Raw genomic sequence first — 21905 nt, forward strand, 5'->3', positions numbered from 1 at the left:
GGGAGAACAATTAGGAACTCATTATAGTGGCTGAGAGGAGTCTGGACAGACATGGCTCAGTTGTCTTCATCTGCTGTGCGTCTCTCAAAATCCTGGACATGTACAAGTTCTGTCAGGCCCAGCTATCCTGGGCAATGAGTTAAGTGTGGGGGCTGTGTTGTTGAGGGACCCTTCTCTTACATGCAGGAGCTCCATGCCTCAGACCCTGGGCTCGGGTCTGCAGGGGGATGATGCACTTGCAAAGTGATCCAAGAGCAAAATAGCATTTAACCTGGCAGGCTCTCCCACAAGTCTGCCTGTCTGCAGCCAGAGGCCAGGGCGATGCCAGGCCGCTCTGATGTTTTTATCCACGCCACGGCCAAGGCCTGGTGACCCGGCAGCCAGAAGGAGTTCCAGGAGGCACAAGGCAGGTTGCTGGGGGATTAGGAAGTGCAGAATGGAGAATGCTCTGGAGAGATTGGTTTGCATAGCCATTCATTTGTTCTTTCAATGAACAAATGAGTAGTATGGCTAGGCAGATAAGAGCAGAGAGCTCTGGAGGCAGACTGCCTGGGTTCAGATCTGGGCTTGGTGCTTTGGGAAATTCCATCACCCCTCTGTACCAGTTTTCCCTTATTCCCATGGGCTCGATGTGAGGCTTAACCTAGCATGTAGTAAGTGCCCTATAAATATTATTATAAATATTATTGTTTGAAATGCACTTCTATGCCCGTACAAAATCCCTCTATTTCTCTTGAATTGCAGTCCAGCCTGTCCCCCAGGAGAGATGGCAGTGAGCTCCCTGGGGACAGAAACCATATCTTATTTGCCTCTCTGTATCCACAGCACCTTTTCTAAATGAGTTCATACGTTAAATGAACACACAACCTGGAATGATTCATGACGTCCAGGAGACTGCCATCATAAATGTGGCTTTACATCTCTCTCCTAGAGCATGCCTTTACCCAGGCTGTTCCCCTGACTCAGAATTCCACCACCCAATTCCCCACCAACATTTGGAAAGTGGGAATCCCCATTCATATGTGGAATTTAAGAAACAAAGCAAATGAATATATGGGGAGGAGAGGAGGGAGAGAAACAAACTGTTGGAGACTCTTAGAGAACAAACTGAGGGTTGATGGATGGAGGTGGGTGGGGGATGGGCTCAATGAGTGATGGGTATTAAGGAGGGCACTCATTAATGATGATCGCTGGGTGTTGTATGTAAGTGAGGAATCACTAAGTTCTCCTCCTGGAACCAATATTGCACTGTATGTTAACTAACTAGAATTTAAATAAAAATTTGAAAACAACAACAACAACAAAAGGAAAGTGGGAATCCTATTAGCTCCTGCCTCACAATGCATTATGATTTTCTGCTGATGTGTCTGTCTCTCCCATTACACTGAGCTCCTTGGGGACAGGACTGAAGGATCCATGTTGTACCCCAAGGGCCCAGCAAAGCATGTGTCTTTTGTGAACTACTCTGTGCAAGCTACAAAGGAGAAGACCTACCCCCAGGGAGCTCACCAGTCCTGGGTGGACAGAGGCATGCAGACAGAGCCCTGGTGTGGGCGCACAGGGTCCATGGGGTGAGGTCCTGCATTGTGGGCTGGAGATTTACTGCAGCGGCCCTGGGCATATCCGGCACATCAGCTGCCAGCCCCTGGTCTCAGGGAGAACCACGTGGCTCCCAGACATCCACTTTAGTAATAGTCACCGGTGCCTGGCTCTCTGCTTCAGCGCACTATCAACCTGGGAATTTGCAAACTCTCTCCTCAATGTCTAAGAAGAAAACATTTTGATGAGAATTTAATATTAGCAGATATACTCAAGTGGAATTCTTTCCCTAGAAATAAGGAATAGGGCCATTAATGACCACAGTAGAATGATTTTAAATGTCCCCAGGGAGCCAGCAGGAGGCAGGGCCCCAGAGAAAGCACTGGGGTAGGGAAGAAGGTTCCACTTCCTGAGGAGCAACTACAAGGCAGCCTCCCTGGAGCTCCGTGCTGCTCCTGCTCTCACTACCTGCTGAGGCTTCACAGCTCGAACCGTTATTTCTGTCGGTACCCACTCAGGAGGCCTGGGCCTTGCTTGCCTCAGAAGCCTGTCACCTTGTGGTCATTGGTATGAAGGCTGCCTTCCGAGACCCCTGATACCCCTGGAGGTGAGAAACAGCCTCCTTTCACGACTGCCCTGTGGTCCATTCTGCTCATGCAGTCCCTGGAGCCTTTGGGGAGTAGGGGTAATGGGCTCAGGTGACCCCAAGTTTCCTGGAGGAGGCAAGCATGGCTGTGTGATAAGCAGACACGGGGCCCTGCATGGAGGTGATGAGCCAAGCTTTGTCTTTTTTTTGTAGTCCTGAGTCTGGCCCTCACTCGCTGTGTGACCTCGGGCAGGTTATTTTACCTTTCTGAATTTTAGTTTCCTCATCGGGACAATGAGAAAAACCCTTTCCTCAATCAGAGTCTTGGCATTAGAACCCAATGGCATTAATTGGAAAGGGCTCTGTGGTAAAAGGTAACATTTCAAGCCAGCTACAGGCCTGTCAGGGGCAAGATGAAAGGACCATGGGGACCCAAAAGTTCTAACCTCCTCTTCCAACCTGTCCCTATCTCTTCCTTTTTACTGATTGCTGGGGTCTTAAATGAGTGGTAGACTGTTTGATTTCTCCTATGTGTGCATCTTTGGGACCAAGGCTGATCCCCATCCCCCAGGTCTCCAGCCCTACATCCTCCCCTCCAACCAGCTATGAACCATTTTTATAATATATTCTCCCAGTATCACTGAGGTTTGTGCCATGACCCCAATTTTATACACAGGGAAACAGAGGCTCCCTTAAGAAAAGGGACTTGCAGAAGATCTCACATCCAGTGAGTAGGGAAGCTCCTCAGATAGGAACTTCAGAGCCCATATTTTTTTCCAGCTCTGCACTGCCTGCCTGCAGATCTTGCTTCTTCCTCCCACCTAGAATTCCCTCTCTCTGTCCACACTCCGTCCTCTCCCCTTGAGCGTTCAGCTCAGCTCTGACTTCTTGGAGCCTTTCCTCACTTTCTCAATTTCTTCTCCAAACTGTTTTCAAAATTTACCTTGTTCTCTGATTCTAGAAGAATGTCCATTGAATTAGAAAGATACACAAGTATGAAGAAGGCAAAACTACCTAATATCCCATTACCTAGAAGTTTCCAGTCTTCTTTCTATGCATTTGCATATGTGTTTGTGGGTCCTTTCCCCCAAAATTTCTACAATGATTTCTCACTCCTACTTCTTTTTTTGGCCCTTGTAACTTTCTGACTTCTGTACCTGTCTGATTCCCTCTACCAGACTGTGAGCCCTTTGAGGACGGGCTCTGTGCCCTTGATTCACTCTGTGTGCACACACATGCCCAGCACCTAGTTGGTTGGAGGGAAGGACATGGGGGTGGAGACCTCAGGGGAATTGTCCTTTCAGCTCAGTGCTTGGTTTCAGAGGTACAGGCAGAGGAGGGATGGACTGACCCCCACACATTTAAGACCCCAGTAATCAACGAGAGAAAGTGCGTGCCACATGTACCGTTTTGTACTTTTCAGATGGAAACACCTACATACAAAGCCTTGGGGAGGCTCATTCTGGAGAGGCTGGGGCTACACTGGAAAAAGGTGGAGATGAATCTGATTCACACCTCAGCTTCCTCTCTTCCTAACTGTAACATTGGGCACACTATGGAAACCCCGAGGCTCAGTTTCCCCATCTGTAAAAAGGGGACACGAACACCTCTTTATAGTATTGTCCTGCAGATGACATGGCAAATACAAATTACACACTGTGCCTGGTATAAGGACAGCCCCCACCCAGTGCTAGTCTCCCCCCCTTCTTCCCAAATGATTAAGATGTCAGTTAGCAGGCTCCCTTTATTACAGGTCAGTCATGTGCTAAGCAATGTGAGGGTTGGAAAAGATGCTCTTCCTGCCTTGAAATCCCGCTGGGAATAAAAGACTTACACAGGAGCTGATTAGAGAGTAAGGTAGTCCATTATAAGGGCTAATTGAGCAGCCCAGACAATGATGCAAAATGAGCTAGGGCTGAGAGAGCGCACTGGGCACTGGGGTCCTCAGGGAGTCTGCAGATGTGCTTTCTTCCAGATAAATAATAGCCTTTGGAACTCTGGAAGCAATCAAGGCAGGAAGACTCCAGAGATGAGCCTCGGCCACAGAGTTGGGATCTGTAAGCTTTGGTTTTTCATCTGTCTTATGTTACCAGCTGTCCAGAAATTCCAGCAATCTGGTGGTTGGGGAACACAAGGTTAGGTTGGGTTGAGAGAACGAAATGAGACCACAAAGATCAGAGGACAGAATCTGAGGGGTCCTGTAACCACATATCCAAAAGGATCTCCTCTCAGTTCTGCTCCTTAGCAAGGGACAGAAAAGAATCCATCAGGCTCCTTGCCATCTCTGTTTTCATCCATCCCAGTGTTCCTTAAAACCACAGTGGAATGGTGCAGTGCTGTCATTAAAAGCATGAAGCTTTAGAGTCAGATAGATCTATTTTCTCTGCTATTTGCTGGCTGTGTGGCTTTGGGCAAGTTACTTAGTCTCTCTGACCCTCACTTTTTTTGTCTGTAAAGTGGAGACAGTCAAAATAAACCTCCTTTACATGATTATTTTAAGCTTTAAGAAAGATGATACTATTACAGTGCTTATCACAGTGCTTATAAAAGTTCAACAAATGTTAGCTGGTTTTAGTATGACTAAAATCAGATCAGTATGAAAAAAGAGTGGATTATTTTCCCCAAATGTGCATGTCAGAAGCACACACTTTATTGGCAGAAAGCTACTTCTGGAAGGTTGAGAGGTAGTCTGGGACAGAAAAGAGCGCTGGCAAAGTTGGCACTAAAATTCAGGTCACCTCACTCAGTGTTTTTCATAATTTTTTTTACTATAATCCACAAAGCAAGATGCACTCTATATCACAGTCCACTACATTCATGCATTCATAGATAAGGGGAAAAAATTCACCAGAAAATATACATCTTAACCACATGCTGGGCACACTTTTTTTTTTAAGTTGTGGTCACAGTTCAATTACTTTAGACCCAATGATTGGGTCCCAATCTACAGTTTGAAAACACTGTATAAAATGATTCTGACCTTGGCAAAGTCACTTTCCCTCTCTGAGCTTTAGTTTTCCCCAGTGCTAAACCATCATGATACCAGCCACCCTCACTGGTGCTCTGAGTCAGGGGCACAGATTTAGCCCTTGCTATTTGGAGGTGCTCACTTAGGTGCTGTGGAAAGGGCAGGGATTGAGAAGAGAGGTTTGTGTCCCTAAGGAAGCCACTTGGGGACACTGCGGATGGGTGGGAAGGGTGGGGATTGTGGTGATCCTTTCTCTCCAAAGACCTTTGTGATGGAGAGAAAGGCAATGGAGTGAGAAGTAACTGGTGTTGATTTTTCCCATTTGTGCCCCAGCAGCCTTCCTGATGAGACTGGAGAGGACCCCAGGTACAGCCTTGGAACTGGGTTAGAAGTGGGTCCCGACAAAGGGAAGGGACTGGGGGGCTGGGAGGGCTGGTGGGGTTGGGATACTGAGTGTGGACGGCAGGGTGTGCAGCCTACATAATTTCAACAGTGCAGAGCCTTATAATAAGGCATGCTTTCTCAAACATGGCAAAATCTGGTTTTTCTCTTATTTTAGAGAAAAATAACTTAGACATTCCAGTCTGTGGCCCTTCAAAGGACCTTATAATATATAAGCAGATATATAATATATCTGTGGTTTAAAAATTTCATGATGGATGGGGCACCTGGCTGGCTCAAGGCTCAGTCAGCAGAGTGTGCAACTCTTGATTTCCAGGGCATGAGTTCAAGCCCCACACTGGGCATGGAGCCTACTTTAAATAAACAAATAAATAAATAAATCAAAGTGGATAGTCAGAAAGTAGTTTACTGCTTGCCACGGGCTGGTGAGAAAGAAGGAAGGGAGTAACTGCTAATGGGTACAGAGTTTATGGGGGGGGGGTGATTAAAATGTTATGGAATTAGTGGTGATGGTTATACAACCTCATGAATATATTCAAAACCACTGAATTAGAAAAGATATGTGCCAAGGAAAGGACAATTAGAAAAAAAAATGTGCAAAACGGCCCTAGGGGATGATCCTGAAAAAAACGTTGAGAAACAGGGCAGTAAGAGAGGAGGTAGATATCCCCCAGGCCAGACAGAAAATTTGGCCTTATTGCTCTATGTTCAGTGTTTATTCTAAAAAATTCAAGTGAAATAGATTAATGAGGCTCTGAGACACTCAGAACCCTCCCGAACCTCACATCTCCCAAGAATATTCAAAGCACGCTGGAATTGGTATGAAGTCAGGGCTGGGAAGGGTGACTCAACTTTGTAAATACGCCTAAGCTCATGGCCTTCCCTCTAATACCAGAATGTTTCACTTCCCCGTTTTCTTTGCCCTTTCTCCCACCTTGTCCCCAAGTGCCGGGGTGTGATGACATGCCCAGCCTCTCTCGCCATAGTAACCATGGTTCTTGATCCAAAAGGCAGAGCTCACGGTATGTGACAAGCATGACCGTGTGGATGAGAACAGCGGTACAGAATAGCTGACAGCAGAGCCATTCTCGGCCGTCCAGGGCATGCAGTCACTGCAGCTGACACGTCTTTCCCAGCAGATACCCCAGATGGCACTCCTGTCTTCTGACAGGGCCACACGAAGCTTCGAGTCATGCCTGGAGCCCTTCTTGGCTCTCTGGCTGCCACGCCGAGAGTTCCATGGGATGTAGGTTCCCACGCACAAGCTGTGGGCCTGGCCTGGATCCTGCCAGACAGCCCTCCCTGGCCCAGCTGTTTCTGCAGCCATGTCTGCCTGAGACCCTAGTCTGTGCATTTGAGCCCTGATGCAAAGGCTGGGTCTGGAGCCACATGTTGGCCTTCACAGCCCTCTGACACAGGGTTCTCCCCAGCACACAAGATTGCACCAACTCTGCCTTTCCCTTATTCTCCCTCTCAAGTAGGGCCCTGGGGCCCTCCACACACCTCCCACACATACTGGGGATGCTACATGGGGTCGGGCAGAGAAGGGTCCCCCAGGATGGCCACGACCCACTCTACACCCCTCCGTGCAACATGTCATGGCTGCACTCCTAGTCACAGGAGCTATATAGGCACACTCATGCCGGGTTTGAGGGAGTTCAAACGTTTGTGGAGAAGATGGTCAACACACGTGAGCCCTGAAACTGTGTCTTTTCTTCCCTGCTGCAGCCCAGAGCGGGAGACAGTGGCCGATTCGGATGTCAGGTACTGTGATCTGGAGCCTGCCTGTGGGCAGACTTCCTCGGAGGGGCTCCCAGGCCCGAGGGAGCCTCGGAACCCTTGAGGGCAGCCCCCCACGTCCCAGCCCTGCTGTAGGGAAGAGGCCCAGGAGAGCTCTGTGCTCCATCAAATGGTTCAGAAGCCACTGCCCCCTCCATGCATCAAGGTGCTCACTTCACCAGATCACTTTCATCTGGTGGTCATATCCCACACCTCTCCCCCCCAGCCCAAACCTTTTTTTTTTCTGTCTTCTAAAACCGTATCACACTGTGATTTCCTTAGTTCTGCTTTTTTAAAAACTTCCACTTGGAGAATTATCTGCTAACATCAAATCAAGTGATTTGAGGGCCACTCAAGGAAGAAGGAAATTAGGGGTCAAGTGTTTACTTGGTTTGGTTGCACTTCCAGCTCCTCCCAGTTCTGGGTAGAGAGAGTCAAGAAGAATAGACTGCAGGGGTGGGACAGGCTGCATGCAGGGCAGGGCAGGGGTGAGGTTCTATTTCCCCCAGTCTGCTAAGACCCAGTCACCCAAGCTTGCCTCAGGCCCTGGGGAAAGAGGGGCCACCAGGGGCCACCACAAAGCCGATTTCTGCCAAGTGCCCCTCCCCAGTCTAAACCATCTGCTTGATACCTGCCTCTGAGAATGAGCCCCTGAGAATGTCTCCCCTACTCCTGCCTGCTTTATTCCAGGAAGAGAGGTCCTGTGGCCTATGCTTCTCAGAAACCATGGCTACTAAATGCCACTGTGGAAGAGAATATCACCTTTGAGAGTCCCTTCAACAAACAACGGTAGAAGCCTCTTGGTGGGAGACGGGCTTGGGGGGAGGGGAGAAATTGGTCAAGAGCAGCCTTAGCCAGCCTTCCCCAGTGCCCAAGCCCTAGCCAGCTGCCCTGCCCCTCCATCAATTACCCACAACCAGCCATTCTGCTTTCCAAGATGCTTATCTGGATCCCAGCCTGTTCCGTATGGCCCATCTGGAAATGATCCAGATGTGCCCAGGCATCAGGGCAATCCAGCTCCCATATGTAGGAGGGCAGGGCAGGGGTGGGGAGAGTGCAGGGGAAGGGATATTGTGTGGAAGTCCCGATGCCTTCTCTTGAGGCTAATGGGAAAGCTTCCCATTCTTCCCTACCCCCCACTCTGCAGTTGATGCAATACTCCCTCCAATGATAATAATAATGGCTACCATCTATTGAGCTCTTAGGTGCGAGGTGCAGTGTTATGCTTTTTATATGCTTGATTTCCCCTAATGCTCACAACAACCCCAGTAGGCAGCTACTGTCATCGCCACCAAGGCTCAGAAAAGCTAGGTAACTTACCCAAGGCCACCCAACCAATAAGTGACAGAAATGGTCTCAAATCCGAGGCTGCCTGACACCCCATTACATGTCACCAAGACACTCTGATGCCTCCATGCACCCTGGCTGGCCCCAGCTAAGGCTGGCCAGGGAAGTCTGAGAGGGACAGGCTGGGCAAATATTTGATCGGCCATCATCATTACTGCCTAACCCAACCAGCAGTGATTTTTCCTGGCAGTGCCCCAAGTGTGGGCTCTGGCGGTAGCTTCTCCAACTGCACAGGGGCCTTGGGCCCCTCTTGTCATTTATGTGGTGTATTTGTTGCTATCCAATTTCATCCTTCAAATATTTAACTGGCCCCAAGACTCTGTGAGGTGCTGCCCTCAGCTCTTTTCAAGCTCACGTGGTGTTTGCTTACACCCAGACAGAAGGCCATTAAAGCCATTGCTCACCCTGAGCACAGCTGCCCAGAAGCTAATGACCCTCTGCAAGGGCTCAGGCCCAGCTCTGGCCAGGCTGATCAGCTGTGTCCGTCCCCACCCCCAACCACTCCAGGTACAAAATGGTCATCGAAGCCTGCTCCCTGCAGCCGGACATCGACATCCTGCCCCATGGAGATCAGACTCAGATTGGGGAACGGGTTAGTAGCAGCCTCTATGGGGTTTTTCCAAGGCTGGGGCCCTCAAGCTTCCCTGATCCCCGCCCATCACCACCAGCATGCCCTGAGGAGGAGGAGAGGAGGTAACTGGGAAATAAGAGAGGGTAAAGGTGGAAGAGCTGCCTGCAGTAAGGTCAGAATGATCTTGAACCCTGGGCTGCTGGTTGTCCTTGACATGTTCGCAGCTTAGTGCCTTCCTAGGCTGGAGATGACAGCATCTCCTTCATTCGTGCCTTGCATCTATACTAGGGGCCCATATGATACTGTGCTAGGCCCAGGGTTATGTCCTTCATGTATGCGCTCCAGGTAGGACCCCTCCTCCATAAGCTTAGACAAATAGGATTCTCCCATGACAGCCCTCCTTATGTATGATTGACATCCCTATTTCCTCTGTCTTCATTGTCACTGGTCAGATGGTCTCTAGCACCTACTTGATGAATCTTCAAAGTCATGGGGATCGTGCTCCCCACTTCTGAATGAATTCAAAACATGTACAAGTTCCTCCTCTCTTTAAGGTGAGGAGGACAGAGAGGTGGGTAGAGCCAGGCTTCTATGCCAAAGAGCTCACAGTCAAGTAAGGGCCAGGATGGTCTTTCCTGAAAGGCTATGAGAGCATAACCTTTCCTCTCGTTTGGCCACAGGGCATCAACCTATCTGGTGGCCAACGCCAGCGAATCAGTGTGGCCCGAGCCCTGTACCAGCACACCAATGTTGTCTTCTTGGTGAGTCCATTAGCTGGTATCTCCCCTGTCTCTGGCTTCCTCCTTAGCTCACCACCTATGCACGCACACACACACACATACACACTCACACACACACCACCCAACCACCCCCCTTTCCAGGAGTAAACCTCTCCTGCCAGAGATTTTACCTAATCATGGATGGGGAAACTGAGGTAAGGGTAGTACACATGACCCACTGTGGACTTCACCTTGAACTCTGCAGTAGCCATGAGGGAAAAAGAGTCCTTCCTGTAGGACAGCCTCAACCTATCAGCACTTAGTTAGCCCTACTATGATAATGGCAGATACATGGAAGGTATGCTGTCACTTCCAATCCTGTTCTCAGAGCAGACATTGCTAATTGATCACAGCAGTAGCAATAGAAAATTCAATTTTATCAATGAATACAGTTCTGTGAACCCCCACATTAACTAGATACATTTCCCACAGAAACTTACCGGGGCCTCCAAATCCTTGTCAACACAGAACTCCAGGGAACCACTACCAATCGACCGTGAGATAAACTAATTAGCTGTCCCTGCCCGGTTTCATGCCAAGCTCTGTGTTAGGTGCCTTAGTTAATACTGAGGAATTCTGAGAGCCAGCCCTTCGCCTCAAAGATGTAGAGTCTAACTAGGACATAGAGCTCACTCACACTCAAGAGCCACAGCCCAGTTGAAAGCCAGACTGTGTAGCATAGTCCATGAAGGAGCCTTGTTCAGGGAGACAACTGTGACAGCTGGAATAATCAGGGAGAGCTTTCTAGAAGAGTGAGTCAGGTAAACAGAAGAGGAAGGCCGTTTCCGTAGGGAGTCAGGAGAAGGATCCAGGTCTCNGTCACTCATACTCAAGAGCCACAGCCCATTTGAAAGCCAGACTGTGTAGCATAGTTTATGAGGAGCCTTGTTCAGGGAGACAACTGTGACAGCTGGAATAATCAGGGAGAGCTTTCTAGAAGAGTGAGTCAGGTAAACAGAAGAGGAAGGCCGTTTCCGTAGGGAGTCAGGAGAAGGATCCAGGTCTCTGATCTGGCTTTATTCTCTCTCCTGTCCCCAACACCCATACACGCTCTCCTGTAAACACACTTCAAAATGTAAAGGTCTGTAGTCTTTGTTACCATCTGACATAGCACTTTACAAAGTACTAGCTTATTCATGATCTTTTTTTTAATGTTATTTATTTTTGAGAGAAATGGAGAGAGAGACAGCACACAAGCAGGAAAGGGGCAGAGTAAGAGGGAGACACAGAATCCAAACAGGATCCAGGCTCTGAGCTGTCAGCACCGGGGCTTAAACTCACAGTGAGATCATGACCTGAGCTGAATTCAGTCGCTCAACTGACTGAGGCACCCAGGCACCCCTAGCTTATTCATTATCTTCTCTGAGCTTTAAACAACCTTGTTAGAAAGAAGTAAAGTGGATATTTGAAATTATTTCTGCAAACGTGTATTAAGCTCCTGCTCTGTACCTGTCACAGGCACAAGGGGTGTCAGTTCCTGGGGCCTCACAGGAGTGGACAAATAGCTATCACAACCAGAATTAAGAGGATGGAGGGTTGGGCATGGAAGTCAAGAAAGGACACAGGAAGAGCTAGGATGGAGCACTGAAGGATGAGTAGGCGTTCACCAGGCAGACAAGAGGCAAAATAGCACTTCCGGCAGAGGAAACAGCATAGGTAAAAACCTGGAATGGCAAGGTCTCTGGAAACCTAGAGCACAGGGAGACTGGACAGGAGAAATAAGTGAGACCAGAAAGACAGACTGAGCAAGTAACAAAGGGCCTAAGTCACCGTGCTAAGAAATTCAGACTTTGTAGGCAATGGGAAGCTATTGAACGTTCAGGAGTCAGGAAGTGCATGTGATTAAATTGAGAGCCATAACTGATAACTGCCTCATTTAAAATAAGGCATCTAAAGCCCAAAGAAGTAAAGTGTATTACCCAAGGCCTTTCAGCTAACTAGTGTCCATCCCTAGACCAGAGCTGGTACAACTCTGATGGTTTTTATACTTACTGTTACCCTTTCCTCCCACATTCGCCCCCACCTTCTCACCCCTGCCCAGGATGACCCCTTCTCAGCTCTGGATGTCCATCTGAGTGACCACCTGATGCAGGCCGGGATCCTTGAGCTGCTCCAGGATGACAAGAGAACAGTGGTCCTAGTGACCCACAAGCTACAGTACCTGCCACATGCAGACTGGGTGAGAGGCCACGAGGAGGCCAAGCTATGGAGGGCTGAGATGGGAGAGGCAGTAGGCCGTCTTCAGAGGAGTCACTCAGTGTCTCCGTAGCAATTGCCCAGGGCCACAGAGCAGAAAAGATCCATACTGGTTGGCTTCATGCAGCCTGGGTCCCTCCAGCAGATTCTGCACAGCCCAAGGGTTTCGTATCACCTACAGCTGCAGACATTCCCATCCTCACCTGGGGCCCCTGTGGGTCCATGCAAGGCTGGCACCAAGGAGTCTCAGAAAGAAGCAGAGTCTCAATTCCTATCCTCTGTTTATGGCCCAGTTTGATGACTCGTGCCCCTGGCCTTGGGACTGCCTATTTGGATGGGAGAGCCATCTTCCCACTCTCTGACCCACAGAGGGTTGGATGGATTCAAATCAGAATCAGATGGAAATATGGAAACACACAATACAAGTAGTAGCAGAAGCTTCAATATTAGAATGCAATTTTGTGAGACCCCACATTAACCAAATTTCCATATTCCTCAATATGTAGATCACAGTTACTTTTCAATTAATTGGACAGCACTTAACACTTAAGGTGGAAATCATGGGGCTTTTAAAATCTGGATCCTGCCTGACTCCTATATAAATTTGCCTCTGAAAATTAAGAGCCTCCTTGAGCTTCAGACCTGTGCTCAATGGCCCTAGGTCTTTCTTCTGCATGTGATGAAATTCTCCCTCTAGTATGAAAAATGAAAAAAAAAAATCCAGATTTAAAACAGGTGCAGAAGATCTGTGTCTGAGTGTCCATGGTGACCTTGGCAAGGCAGTTCAGGACAATCTTTAGTCCAAAGAAGGCTGTCACAGACATGCCTGGTCCCTTGAAGTGTCAGCGAATTGGATTCCCCAGCATCGCTTCCTGCAGCCCAGCACGGGCTCAGTAGGGGTAAGAGAACAGAGGTGAGTTTCTGAATTAATGCCGAGTGTCTATGAGTGTGAAACATTGAGTGTTTCAAATGAAGTCAGTTTTGTTGATTTCAAAGAGGCATGGCCACACACACTTAGACCAAGAGGGGCTTTGTCAACCCCTGATGGAACTCACCAGCCCCGGCATCAGGAGTAACTAAAGGTCGCGTGCAATTAGCTGTTAAGTGTGGGAAAACAGCAGCCATGGATGGAATCCTTGCAAGGAATCAAGCTGGGCCAGGATATGCTAATCGGCTCTGCAAACCCTCTTAGCAACCATGGGGCAAGCACTGAGAATTACCGTCGAGAAGTACCGATCTCTTAAACTTAGGAGTGTGTGTGTTGGTGAGGATTGGTTATCACTGCAGTGGGGAAGGCAGAGGCCAGTTGTGGTGGGAGAGAGGGTGTGTGCATGTCCGTCTCGGGACTCTTTAGTGAGGTAGAGGTGTGACCGCCACTCCCCTTTTCCATTCAGCCCCTGGGCCGGGTCTGTGTCTTCCTCTCCAGATCATTGCGATGAAGGATGGCACCATCCAGAGGGAGGGCACGCTCAAGGACTTCCAGAGGTCTGAGTGCCAGCTCTTTGAGCACTGGAAGACCCTCATGAACAGGCAAGACCAAGAGCTGGAGAAGGTGAGTATGTCCTAAGGGCCAGGCAACCACCCTCTTTGGAGAAGGTTCTGGTAGAATCTGAACACATAAAGGCCTCCCTTGCCCTCATTGCCCTAGGAACCACCCTACCCCCTTACCCCCCCACCCTCCGCCAAAAGGCAGATGTGAGAGCTGAGCATGAACTTCCTCCTACCCAAGGAGAGCCAGTACCTGTGCCAGCTACTCAGGGCAGAATCAGGTGGACACCTTCCCCTTATCCTGAAATAGTCAGAAACCATTTAGTTATAAAGCTTCAGAGAATCAACTCAAACTGGCTAAGCAAAGAAAAACAGGGAGGAGTTAGGAATTTTGTGGCTCCCGAAACTAAAAAGTACCTGCTTCAGGTGAAGCTGGATCCAGGTAGTTAAACATTGTCATCAGGAACCTGTTTCTCTCCCTCCTTGGCTCTGCTCGCCTCAGACGGCTTCATTCTTGTGGTGGCAGGGAGAGCTATCAGCAGCCTTGGGCTTACATTCTCCCAGCTCAACACCTCTGCCAGTAAGAGAGTGCCTCTTTCACGACAGTTCAGCAGAGGTCCCTGGGCCGACTCTGCTTTGTCCACGTTGGCCATGGACCCACCCAGGGATGTGGAGTGTGAGATTGGCCAATCCTGGGCCTCCTGCCCACTTGTGGAGCCAGGGAGAATGATCAGCCCACCTGAGCCGCAGAGACTAAGAATAGGGGGGAGATGGTCTCCCACAGGAATATTGGGGTATTTTTAGCTGATAAATGGGAGGGGTAAATTCTGCCAAGACTTATGTCCATCTGGACCCTTCCCCAGGTGGGGGCAGCCTGGAAACCTGACACTGGTCATGGCCCAGGGTGACTGCCTCCCACCCTCCCTTTTCCTTCCGCACATTCTAAGGACGTTGGCCAGGCCTCCTCTGTCTTTCAGGAGACTGTCATGGAGAGAAAAGCCACTGAGCCACCTCAGGGTCTGCCCCGGGCCATGTCGTCAAGAGACGGCCTCCTGCAAGATGAGGAAGAGGAGGAAGGTACGGACAGTGGGATTAGGAATGAAATCATGGCCTGAGGTCTGACTGACCATGGGGAGACTAAGGTTCGGGGATCTGGGGGTGGTGAGAGAGTGTGACCTTCATCAAATCCCTCTCCCTCGGTGTGCCTCAGTTTCCCCATCTGTAAGTGGGGATAACATGCCCCCCCACCCCGGTTCACCCTCAGAGGGATGTGAAATGGGAAGCCACAGAGGGGGTTCTTGTGGCCTGCAGAGGAGGCGGCGGAGAGTGAGGAGGAGGACAACCTGTCTTCAGTGCTGCACCAGCGTGCCAAGATCCCGTGGCGAGCCTGCGCCAAGTATCTGTCATCCGCCGGCATCCTGCTCCTGTCGCTGCTCGTCTTCTCCCAGCTGCTCAAGCACATGGTCTTGGTGGCCATTGACTACTGGCTGGCCAAGTGGACCGACAGCGCCCTGACCCTGAGCCCGGCAGCCAGGAACTGCTCCTTCAGCCAGGTGTGGCCGGCAGCCCCAGGGCAGGGGCTGGGGGGAGAGGGCTGAGCTGTAGACACCCCTGGGACCCCGCCTCATTCTCTGCCCGGCTCAGGAGTGCTCCCTCGACCAGACTGTCTATGCCATGGTGTTCACGGTGCTCTGCAGCCTGGGCATTGTGCTGTGCCTCGTCACATCTGTCACCGTAGAATGGACCGGGCTGAAGGTGGCCAAAAGTTTGCACCGCAGCCTGCTGAACCAGATCATCCTGGCTCCCATGAGGTACCCCTCTCTCCCCACCCCCACCATGTTGGGGCTATGGGTAAGTCACTGTTCTCTGAGCCTCTCCCCCGCCCCCCACCATCTGGGGCTATGGGCAAGTCACTGTTCTCTGAGCCTCAGTTCTCCCATCTATTAAATGGGGATATGCAACCTCCATCACAGGCTGCTGGGGGTGATGTAGGGAGACAGTGTGTGTAAAAGTGCCCTCCTCAGAGCAGAAAGCATAGGAAAACCAGCATTTCTTCAGCCACACAGCGTGCTAGGCATTTTATATGGTTAGCTCATCTAATTGTCACAACAGCCCTTCAAAGTGAGCATCTGCAGGCTCTGTGTAGATGTGAGTTTCCCTTCCCTAGACAGATGCCATCTGCCCATCTCCACCCACAGATTCAGCTCTCCCCCTGCACCCTCAGCCAGCCTGCAGGTTCTGACACTGGGGACACGGGGACATGTTTTAAAGGCTGCTTGGTAGGAAAGAGGTTTAAAGTGGTCACTGCCTAGTCGACTGGCTGATTCAGTCTTAAAGCACAACGGGCAAACAGGTTATCTGGCCCCCGGTCAATACCGGACTCACCGTCTGACTACACTTTTTACTTTTCAGTCTCGTAAGGTGTCTGTGGTCCACAGACATGACCTCAAAGTTTACTTACCCTCTATTTGTCCCAACTCTGTGCTTCTGAAATCCTCTGGCTGGAGTTGGACTGATTCTGAATCACAGCCAGAGTGATGACAGGCAGAGTAGCCTTGCAGGGTCAGCCAGCTGACAGGCTGTCCTCAGGGCCCTGTTCCCTCTGGCAGATCATCCCTCTGGAGAAGACTGTTTGTCCGCAGGATAGCTGCTGAGTGAGTCAGGCTGAGCAAGCAGCTGTGGAAGGTGGCAATGGTCATACATGGGCTTGAGAGCCACAGGGGTTAGTGAGGGGCCAGCACCCCTGTGGGCGGCTGCAGGAATTCTCAGGGACGCAGGCCAGATACCTGCAGACTTGCAAAGGCAACCGCCCCTGGAAAGCCAGACCCAGGGATGACTCCAGAGGCACTGAAATAAAAGAAATCACTACCCTCATTCAATAAACAGGAAGGAAATCAATAAACGAATGAGTAACTGTTCTGCTTGCCTCTTAGGTTTTTTGAGACCACGCCCCTTGGAAGCATCCTGAATAGATTTTCAGCTGACTGTAACACCATCGACCAGGTACACAGGACCGTGACCCATTTCTCCAGTTCAGAGAGAGGCCAGGTCCCCAGGAGCTTTTCCTCTCTGGTGCTGGCTTCCCCAGATCTGGTGATGAGAGCCCTGTGGGAGGAACCCAATCTGATTATAATGCTGCCGCAGGACCTGGGGCTTCCTCTGTGAGATCTTCATGATAAGGCTCAGGGAAACCACATCCCTTTGGTTTCCACCCCCTGGCTCACTTGAGTAAGGTTCCAGCATATTCTAAACCAAGGTGACTGGCTTTGTGGAGAATATTCACTTTGATTCTGCTTGTGTTCTTTATTTACCATCGTAGTAGATGGTGAGAAAACAAAGTCCTGATTCCTGTTCTCAGGGAGCCTACAGTGTAGCTGGAGAGATAAGACGCGTGCCTGTAATCATGTGAAAGAGCAAAACATGACGGCAGGTAACGCACCGAAGAGAAACACCAAAACTCACCTCCCTCTCTCACCCTCCCCTCCGTCAGCACATCCCATCCACGCTGGAGTGCCTGAGCCGCTCCACCCTGCTGTGTGTCTCAGCCCTGGCTGTCATCTCCTATGTCACGCCTGTGTTCCTCGTAGCCCTCTTGCCCCTGGCCGTGGTGTGCTACTTCATCCAGAAGTACTTCCGGGTGGCATCCAGGTGATGGCAGTTTTGCCAGCCTCAGGGGAATGAGGTGGGAGGTGCTTTGCAATGGGCAGTTTGGTGCTCTTAGTAATTATCAAAAGTAATAGAGTCATATTCCCCCTGAAAAGGAAAATAGAAATGAAGGAAATAGAAATATTCATCTTCCACTATCCTGATGTAACCATCTGTCAGCACACACACACACACACACACACACACACACATGATGCCATTAATATTTCAAATATTTCTTCAGGAGATATGGTCAGAAGTGGAATTGCTAGGTCAGGATGTACACACATGTTTATGCCCTTCAATCATTTTGTCAAAATGCTTTTCGGGAGGGTTCTATGAGTCCAGTGACCAGGCTGATTGCTGATACACGAAGTCAGGGGGCACCTGATGGGAGGGATCTTACGCCAACATGCATTCCAGCTCGCGGGGTCCAGAGTCTTGGCTTGAAACCTGGACTGGAGGAGGACTTTGACATTGATCATATTCTCCCCTGTGAGCCTTGGAGCCACACAGCCTTCTTTCCTACTCCACATTTTCTAAGAACATGTGCAAGAAGTTCTTTCTGGGAGTGATTCTGTTAAACTCATACATTCAAATAATTGTAGGAAAATTTTGAAAAAAATCTCTGGACTGGTGTTTATCAAACTGCCAGTTGCAATCTGTCAGTGGGTCATGAAATCAATATCATAGATCACAGCCAGCATTTTTTTAAAATGAAACTGGGCAGATAATAGCAGACCATATGCACGCGGTAACAGTTAAGTTTTGCTTCATAAAACCTTTTTGAGATCATGTAGGAGTGTGTGTATGTGCGCATGTGTGTATGTGTGCATGCACATGCGTGTTCACGCACACACGCTGAGGTTACGTAATTTCCCAAGTGCACAGAGTTGATTAGTAACTGGAGTCAAAATACTGGTTATCAATAAAAATGAGTAAATTCAGATACATTTGGACCACCATTGCCTCGCCCACAAAAATCAAGATCTGGAAGCTGGATGACCTAGACTCTCCTGGCACCCATGAGGCGCACGTTGATAGTCACAAATCACAGTGGCTTTTTAAACACTGTACAAGCTGTTTTACCAAGTCCATTTCTTCTGCCAGAGAAACCACCCTGCTCCCCTGGCATCCACCCTGCCCTGGGGACAGTCTGTCTAGGAAAGCTGCTTCCTGCATCCCAACCTGGCCTCCCTGGCACTAATGTGCTTGCAAAGGTACAGCTGTGAGGAACAGGAGGCGTTCTGTTGCCTTGGAAACCTCTGGCCTTTCCCCCTCAAGGAGCTTTTTAGATACTGGCCTGTGTTGTGCAAAACCTGTTGTGGTTACTGGGGAGGCGATGGAAGGCTTTCAGTTGGGTCTTTCAGTTCCTTTCACGAGCCGTCTCAAGGTTCAAGTTGCTCACCTGTGGAAAGGAGCCAACAGTGCCCGAGCAGCCTTACTGCATGGAGAGTGAGGCTGTGCAGCGGGGCAGGGACAGTGAGATAGATGATGCCTGGGTGGCAGTAACTGCACCGGCATGCTGTTTAAGCATTTTACACAGCAGCTTGCTGGGGGTGGTACCACTGTCTTCCCTCTTTACAGGTAAGGCACTGAGATCTGAGCAGGCAAAGCCATTTGCCCAACCAGTGGTTGGGGGTGGAGCTAGGATTCAGATCCAGGCTGAGCCCAGGGAGCCCGCCCTCCTAACCATTCTGCACCTCTCCCCTGCACAGGGACCTGCAGCAGCTCGATGACACCACCCAGCTCCCCCTGCTCTCCCACTTTGCCGAAACCGTGGAAGGCCTCACCACCATCCGGGCCTTCAGGTACCAGATTTACCCCAAGGTGGGGGGCGGGTGGAGGTGGAGCCAGAGCCACAAGTCATGTGATTTAGTTCTCAGGGCTCGGCTTAGGAAGGCCCAGGACACATGTCTCCCAACCCCTCCTCAGGCCACGAGGCCCAGATGATGTCCACCAGAGGGGTCAGGTCTAGTAGGCTCCACTGTATGATCCAGAGAGGAAAAGCTCAGCCCTGCAGCCAAGTCCAGAGCCTCTGTGAACTAAGGCAGGATATGAGGAGAAACAAGGCTGGGACATATCCTCACATAACAATGCTATTAAATGTTTGTACATCATGTGGGCCGGCCCTGAGGCCATCTTTTGAGAATCTCCCGTAACTCAAACACTATGCTAAGTACTTTATATGCCAATCTCATTCATTCTGCACTATAATCCAAGGCAGTTAGCATGCTTATTCCCATTTCCCAGATAAGGAAATTGAGGCTCAGAGATGTTATATAACCACTCTGTGTGAGGTCCCATAAAGCCCATACTTGAACCTTGCTCATTCATTCAATAAACATTTACTGAGCTAAAACCCATGCCAGGCACTGAAAAGACAGAGATGAGTCAGAGATGAGCCCCTGCCCTGGAGGTGTTTACAATCCAGGATTATCAATATAAACAATTAAATTTAGATACATTTTGACCACCATTACCTTGCCTACAAGAACTAAGATCTGGATGCTGAACGACCTAGAATCTCCTGGCACCCATGAGGAGTATGTTGATATTCACAAATCACAGTGGCTTTTTTTTTTAACGTTTATTTATTTTTGAGAGAGAGAGAAAGAGCAAGCACAAGTGGCAGAGGGGTAGAGAGAGAGGAGACACAGAATCCGAAGCAGGCTCCAGGCTCTGAGCTGCCAGCACAGAGCCCGATGCGGGGCTCAAACTCATGAACCGCAAGATCATGACCTGAGCCAAAGTCAGATGCTTAACTGACTAAGCCACCCAGGCACCCCCTACAGTGGCTTTTTATTTTTATTTTTATTATTTTTTTATGTTTATTTAGGTTTTTTTCTTAGTTTATTGTCAAATTGGTTTCCATATAACACCCAGTGCTTATCCCAACAAGTGCCCTCCTCCATGCCCATCACTCCCCTTCCCCTCTCCCCTACCCCCAAAATATTTATTTAGTTTTGAGAGAGAGAGACACAGAGTGTGAGTGGGAGAGGGTCAGAGAGAGAGGGAGACATGGAATCTGAAACAGGGTCCAGGCTCGGAGCTGTCAGCAGAGAGCACGATGCAGAGCTCGAACCCACGAACCATGAGATCATGACCTGAGGTGAAGTCAGACACTTACTTAACCGACTGAGCCCCCCAGGCGCCCCTACAATGGTTTTTTAAACACTGTAAACCTGTTTTACAAAGTTCAGGCCAGGAGAAACCCATGGGGCAGGTATTCTGAAAGAAAGGAGAACACAAACTGTGGGAATAGAGGAAGGCAGTCATGGAAGCTTCATAGAGGAGATATCATTGTCATTGGAGCTAGTATCAAAAGGTAGATAAAAGCTCACCAAGCTGGAGGAATTCCCCCCAACTTCAGTGCCCCTCCTGCGCACCCCAACTCACGATGCTGGGCTAGACAGGAGTGTCTGAGTCTGCCTGGGGACTGGAGGGGGCTATTGGGCCCTGCCCCAGCCTCTGTGTGATGCATTAGGGCATCTCTCCTCCAGGCCGACAGGCCAGAGACCCCTAACCCAGAGAGTTGGACTCTGGTCTCTAAGCCTCACCAGAGAGTGATTCCAGGTTATTTTTAGGATGGCACAGCTGTGCAGGGTGTGACATTAACCATGCGACACCAAGTCCCCTGTCCACGAGTAACCCTAGGGCTCAAGGAGCAGCCAAGAGGATCGGAGTGGCTTGCGTCTCCTCCCTCTAAGCCCCAAAGCCCTAGGAGAGAGGTCCAGGCCTCCGGTACACCACTGTAGGCCCCATTCACGCCCTGGGACATCTGGGGCCAGTGACAGGTCCTCTGCGGGGTCTTATCTGAGTAAAGGAAAGCAAAGCAGAACTCTGCCTGGCCTTGGCTCCGCTCCCTGCACATCCTCTGCCCCTGTACAAGCCTGTGATGTCTTCCACACAGAAGCCCCTGGAAACCTGGTGGGACTCCAAGGTCTCCTCCAAGCCCCCTTCCCATCTCGAGCCTACACTTCCCCAGTTCCTTTGACTTCCAGGGCCCCCAACACCTCTGGACCTGGCCTCTTCTCAGTCTTAGTAAAAGGCGAAAGATTTATACGATCTGAAGAGACACCAGAGTATTCTTCTCAGTCTTAGTAATGTTCCTCTTACACGTGATGTCCCGGAGGACTTTGAGCTGAGCCAGGGACAGAGAGACTGTAACTTTCCTCAAGAGGGCCAGACCCTTTCAAAATCTGAGCGGGTCCAGCAGTTGCAGACCCAGCCTACCCTCGGCAGAGGAACTGCCACCCAGTGAGGCCCCCCACACCCTACATGGACACAGCGGGTGGTTTTTCCATTTGAATGAAGGACTTAGTAGTCATCCCTGGAGGTGTTCAGTTCATTGGCTTTTGCCCAGCAGCCTGCCCCGTTGAGAGCTAACTAGCATTGATTGATTGTGCGTTTAGCACATGCCAGGCACTGTGCTGAGTGCTGTGTGTGGATTATTGCATTTCATCCTCACAAGAGCCCCCATGACATACATACGAGCAGCCACGTTCGACAGACGAGGTTGAGTAACCCACCTGAGGCCACACACAAGGTGAGAGCCAGTTGGAACTTCTGGTTGTTCTAGGAGAAAAAAGTTTGCTTTTCCCA

General features: G+C 49.9%; 1 protein-coding gene across 3 annotated transcripts in view; it reads left to right on the plus strand.

Moving 5' to 3' along the window:
- The window catches only part of ABCC8 (ATP binding cassette subfamily C member 8), a 75766-nt gene that overhangs the window by 46523 nt on the left and 7338 nt on the right, over window positions 1–21905 (plus strand). For all 3 annotated transcript variants that reach the window (XM_077761126.1, XM_077761127.1, XM_077761128.1), the window contains exons 16-28: window positions 5427–5459; window positions 7224–7259; window positions 7965–8063; window positions 9129–9213; window positions 9873–9953; window positions 12013–12150; window positions 13594–13719; window positions 14633–14732; window positions 14967–15208; window positions 15300–15466; window positions 16589–16658; window positions 17146–17303; window positions 19019–19111. In XM_077761126.1, coding sequence (XP_077617252.1) covers window positions 5427–5459; window positions 7224–7259; window positions 7965–8063; window positions 9129–9213; window positions 9873–9953; window positions 12013–12150; window positions 13594–13719; window positions 14633–14732; window positions 14967–15208; window positions 15300–15466; window positions 16589–16658; window positions 17146–17303; window positions 19019–19111 — 1428 coding nt within the window. The remainder of the gene's footprint in view (window positions 1–5426; window positions 5460–7223; window positions 7260–7964; window positions 8064–9128; window positions 9214–9872; window positions 9954–12012; window positions 12151–13593; window positions 13720–14632; window positions 14733–14966; window positions 15209–15299; window positions 15467–16588; window positions 16659–17145; window positions 17304–19018; window positions 19112–21905) is intronic.

The sequence above is a fragment of the Crocuta crocuta genome, unplaced genomic scaffold (genome assembly GCF_008692635.1).
Source record: "Crocuta crocuta isolate KB4526 unplaced genomic scaffold, BGI_CrCroc_1.0 scaffold233, whole genome shotgun sequence".
NCBI classification, from domain to species: domain Eukaryota; kingdom Metazoa; phylum Chordata; class Mammalia; order Carnivora; family Hyaenidae; genus Crocuta; species Crocuta crocuta.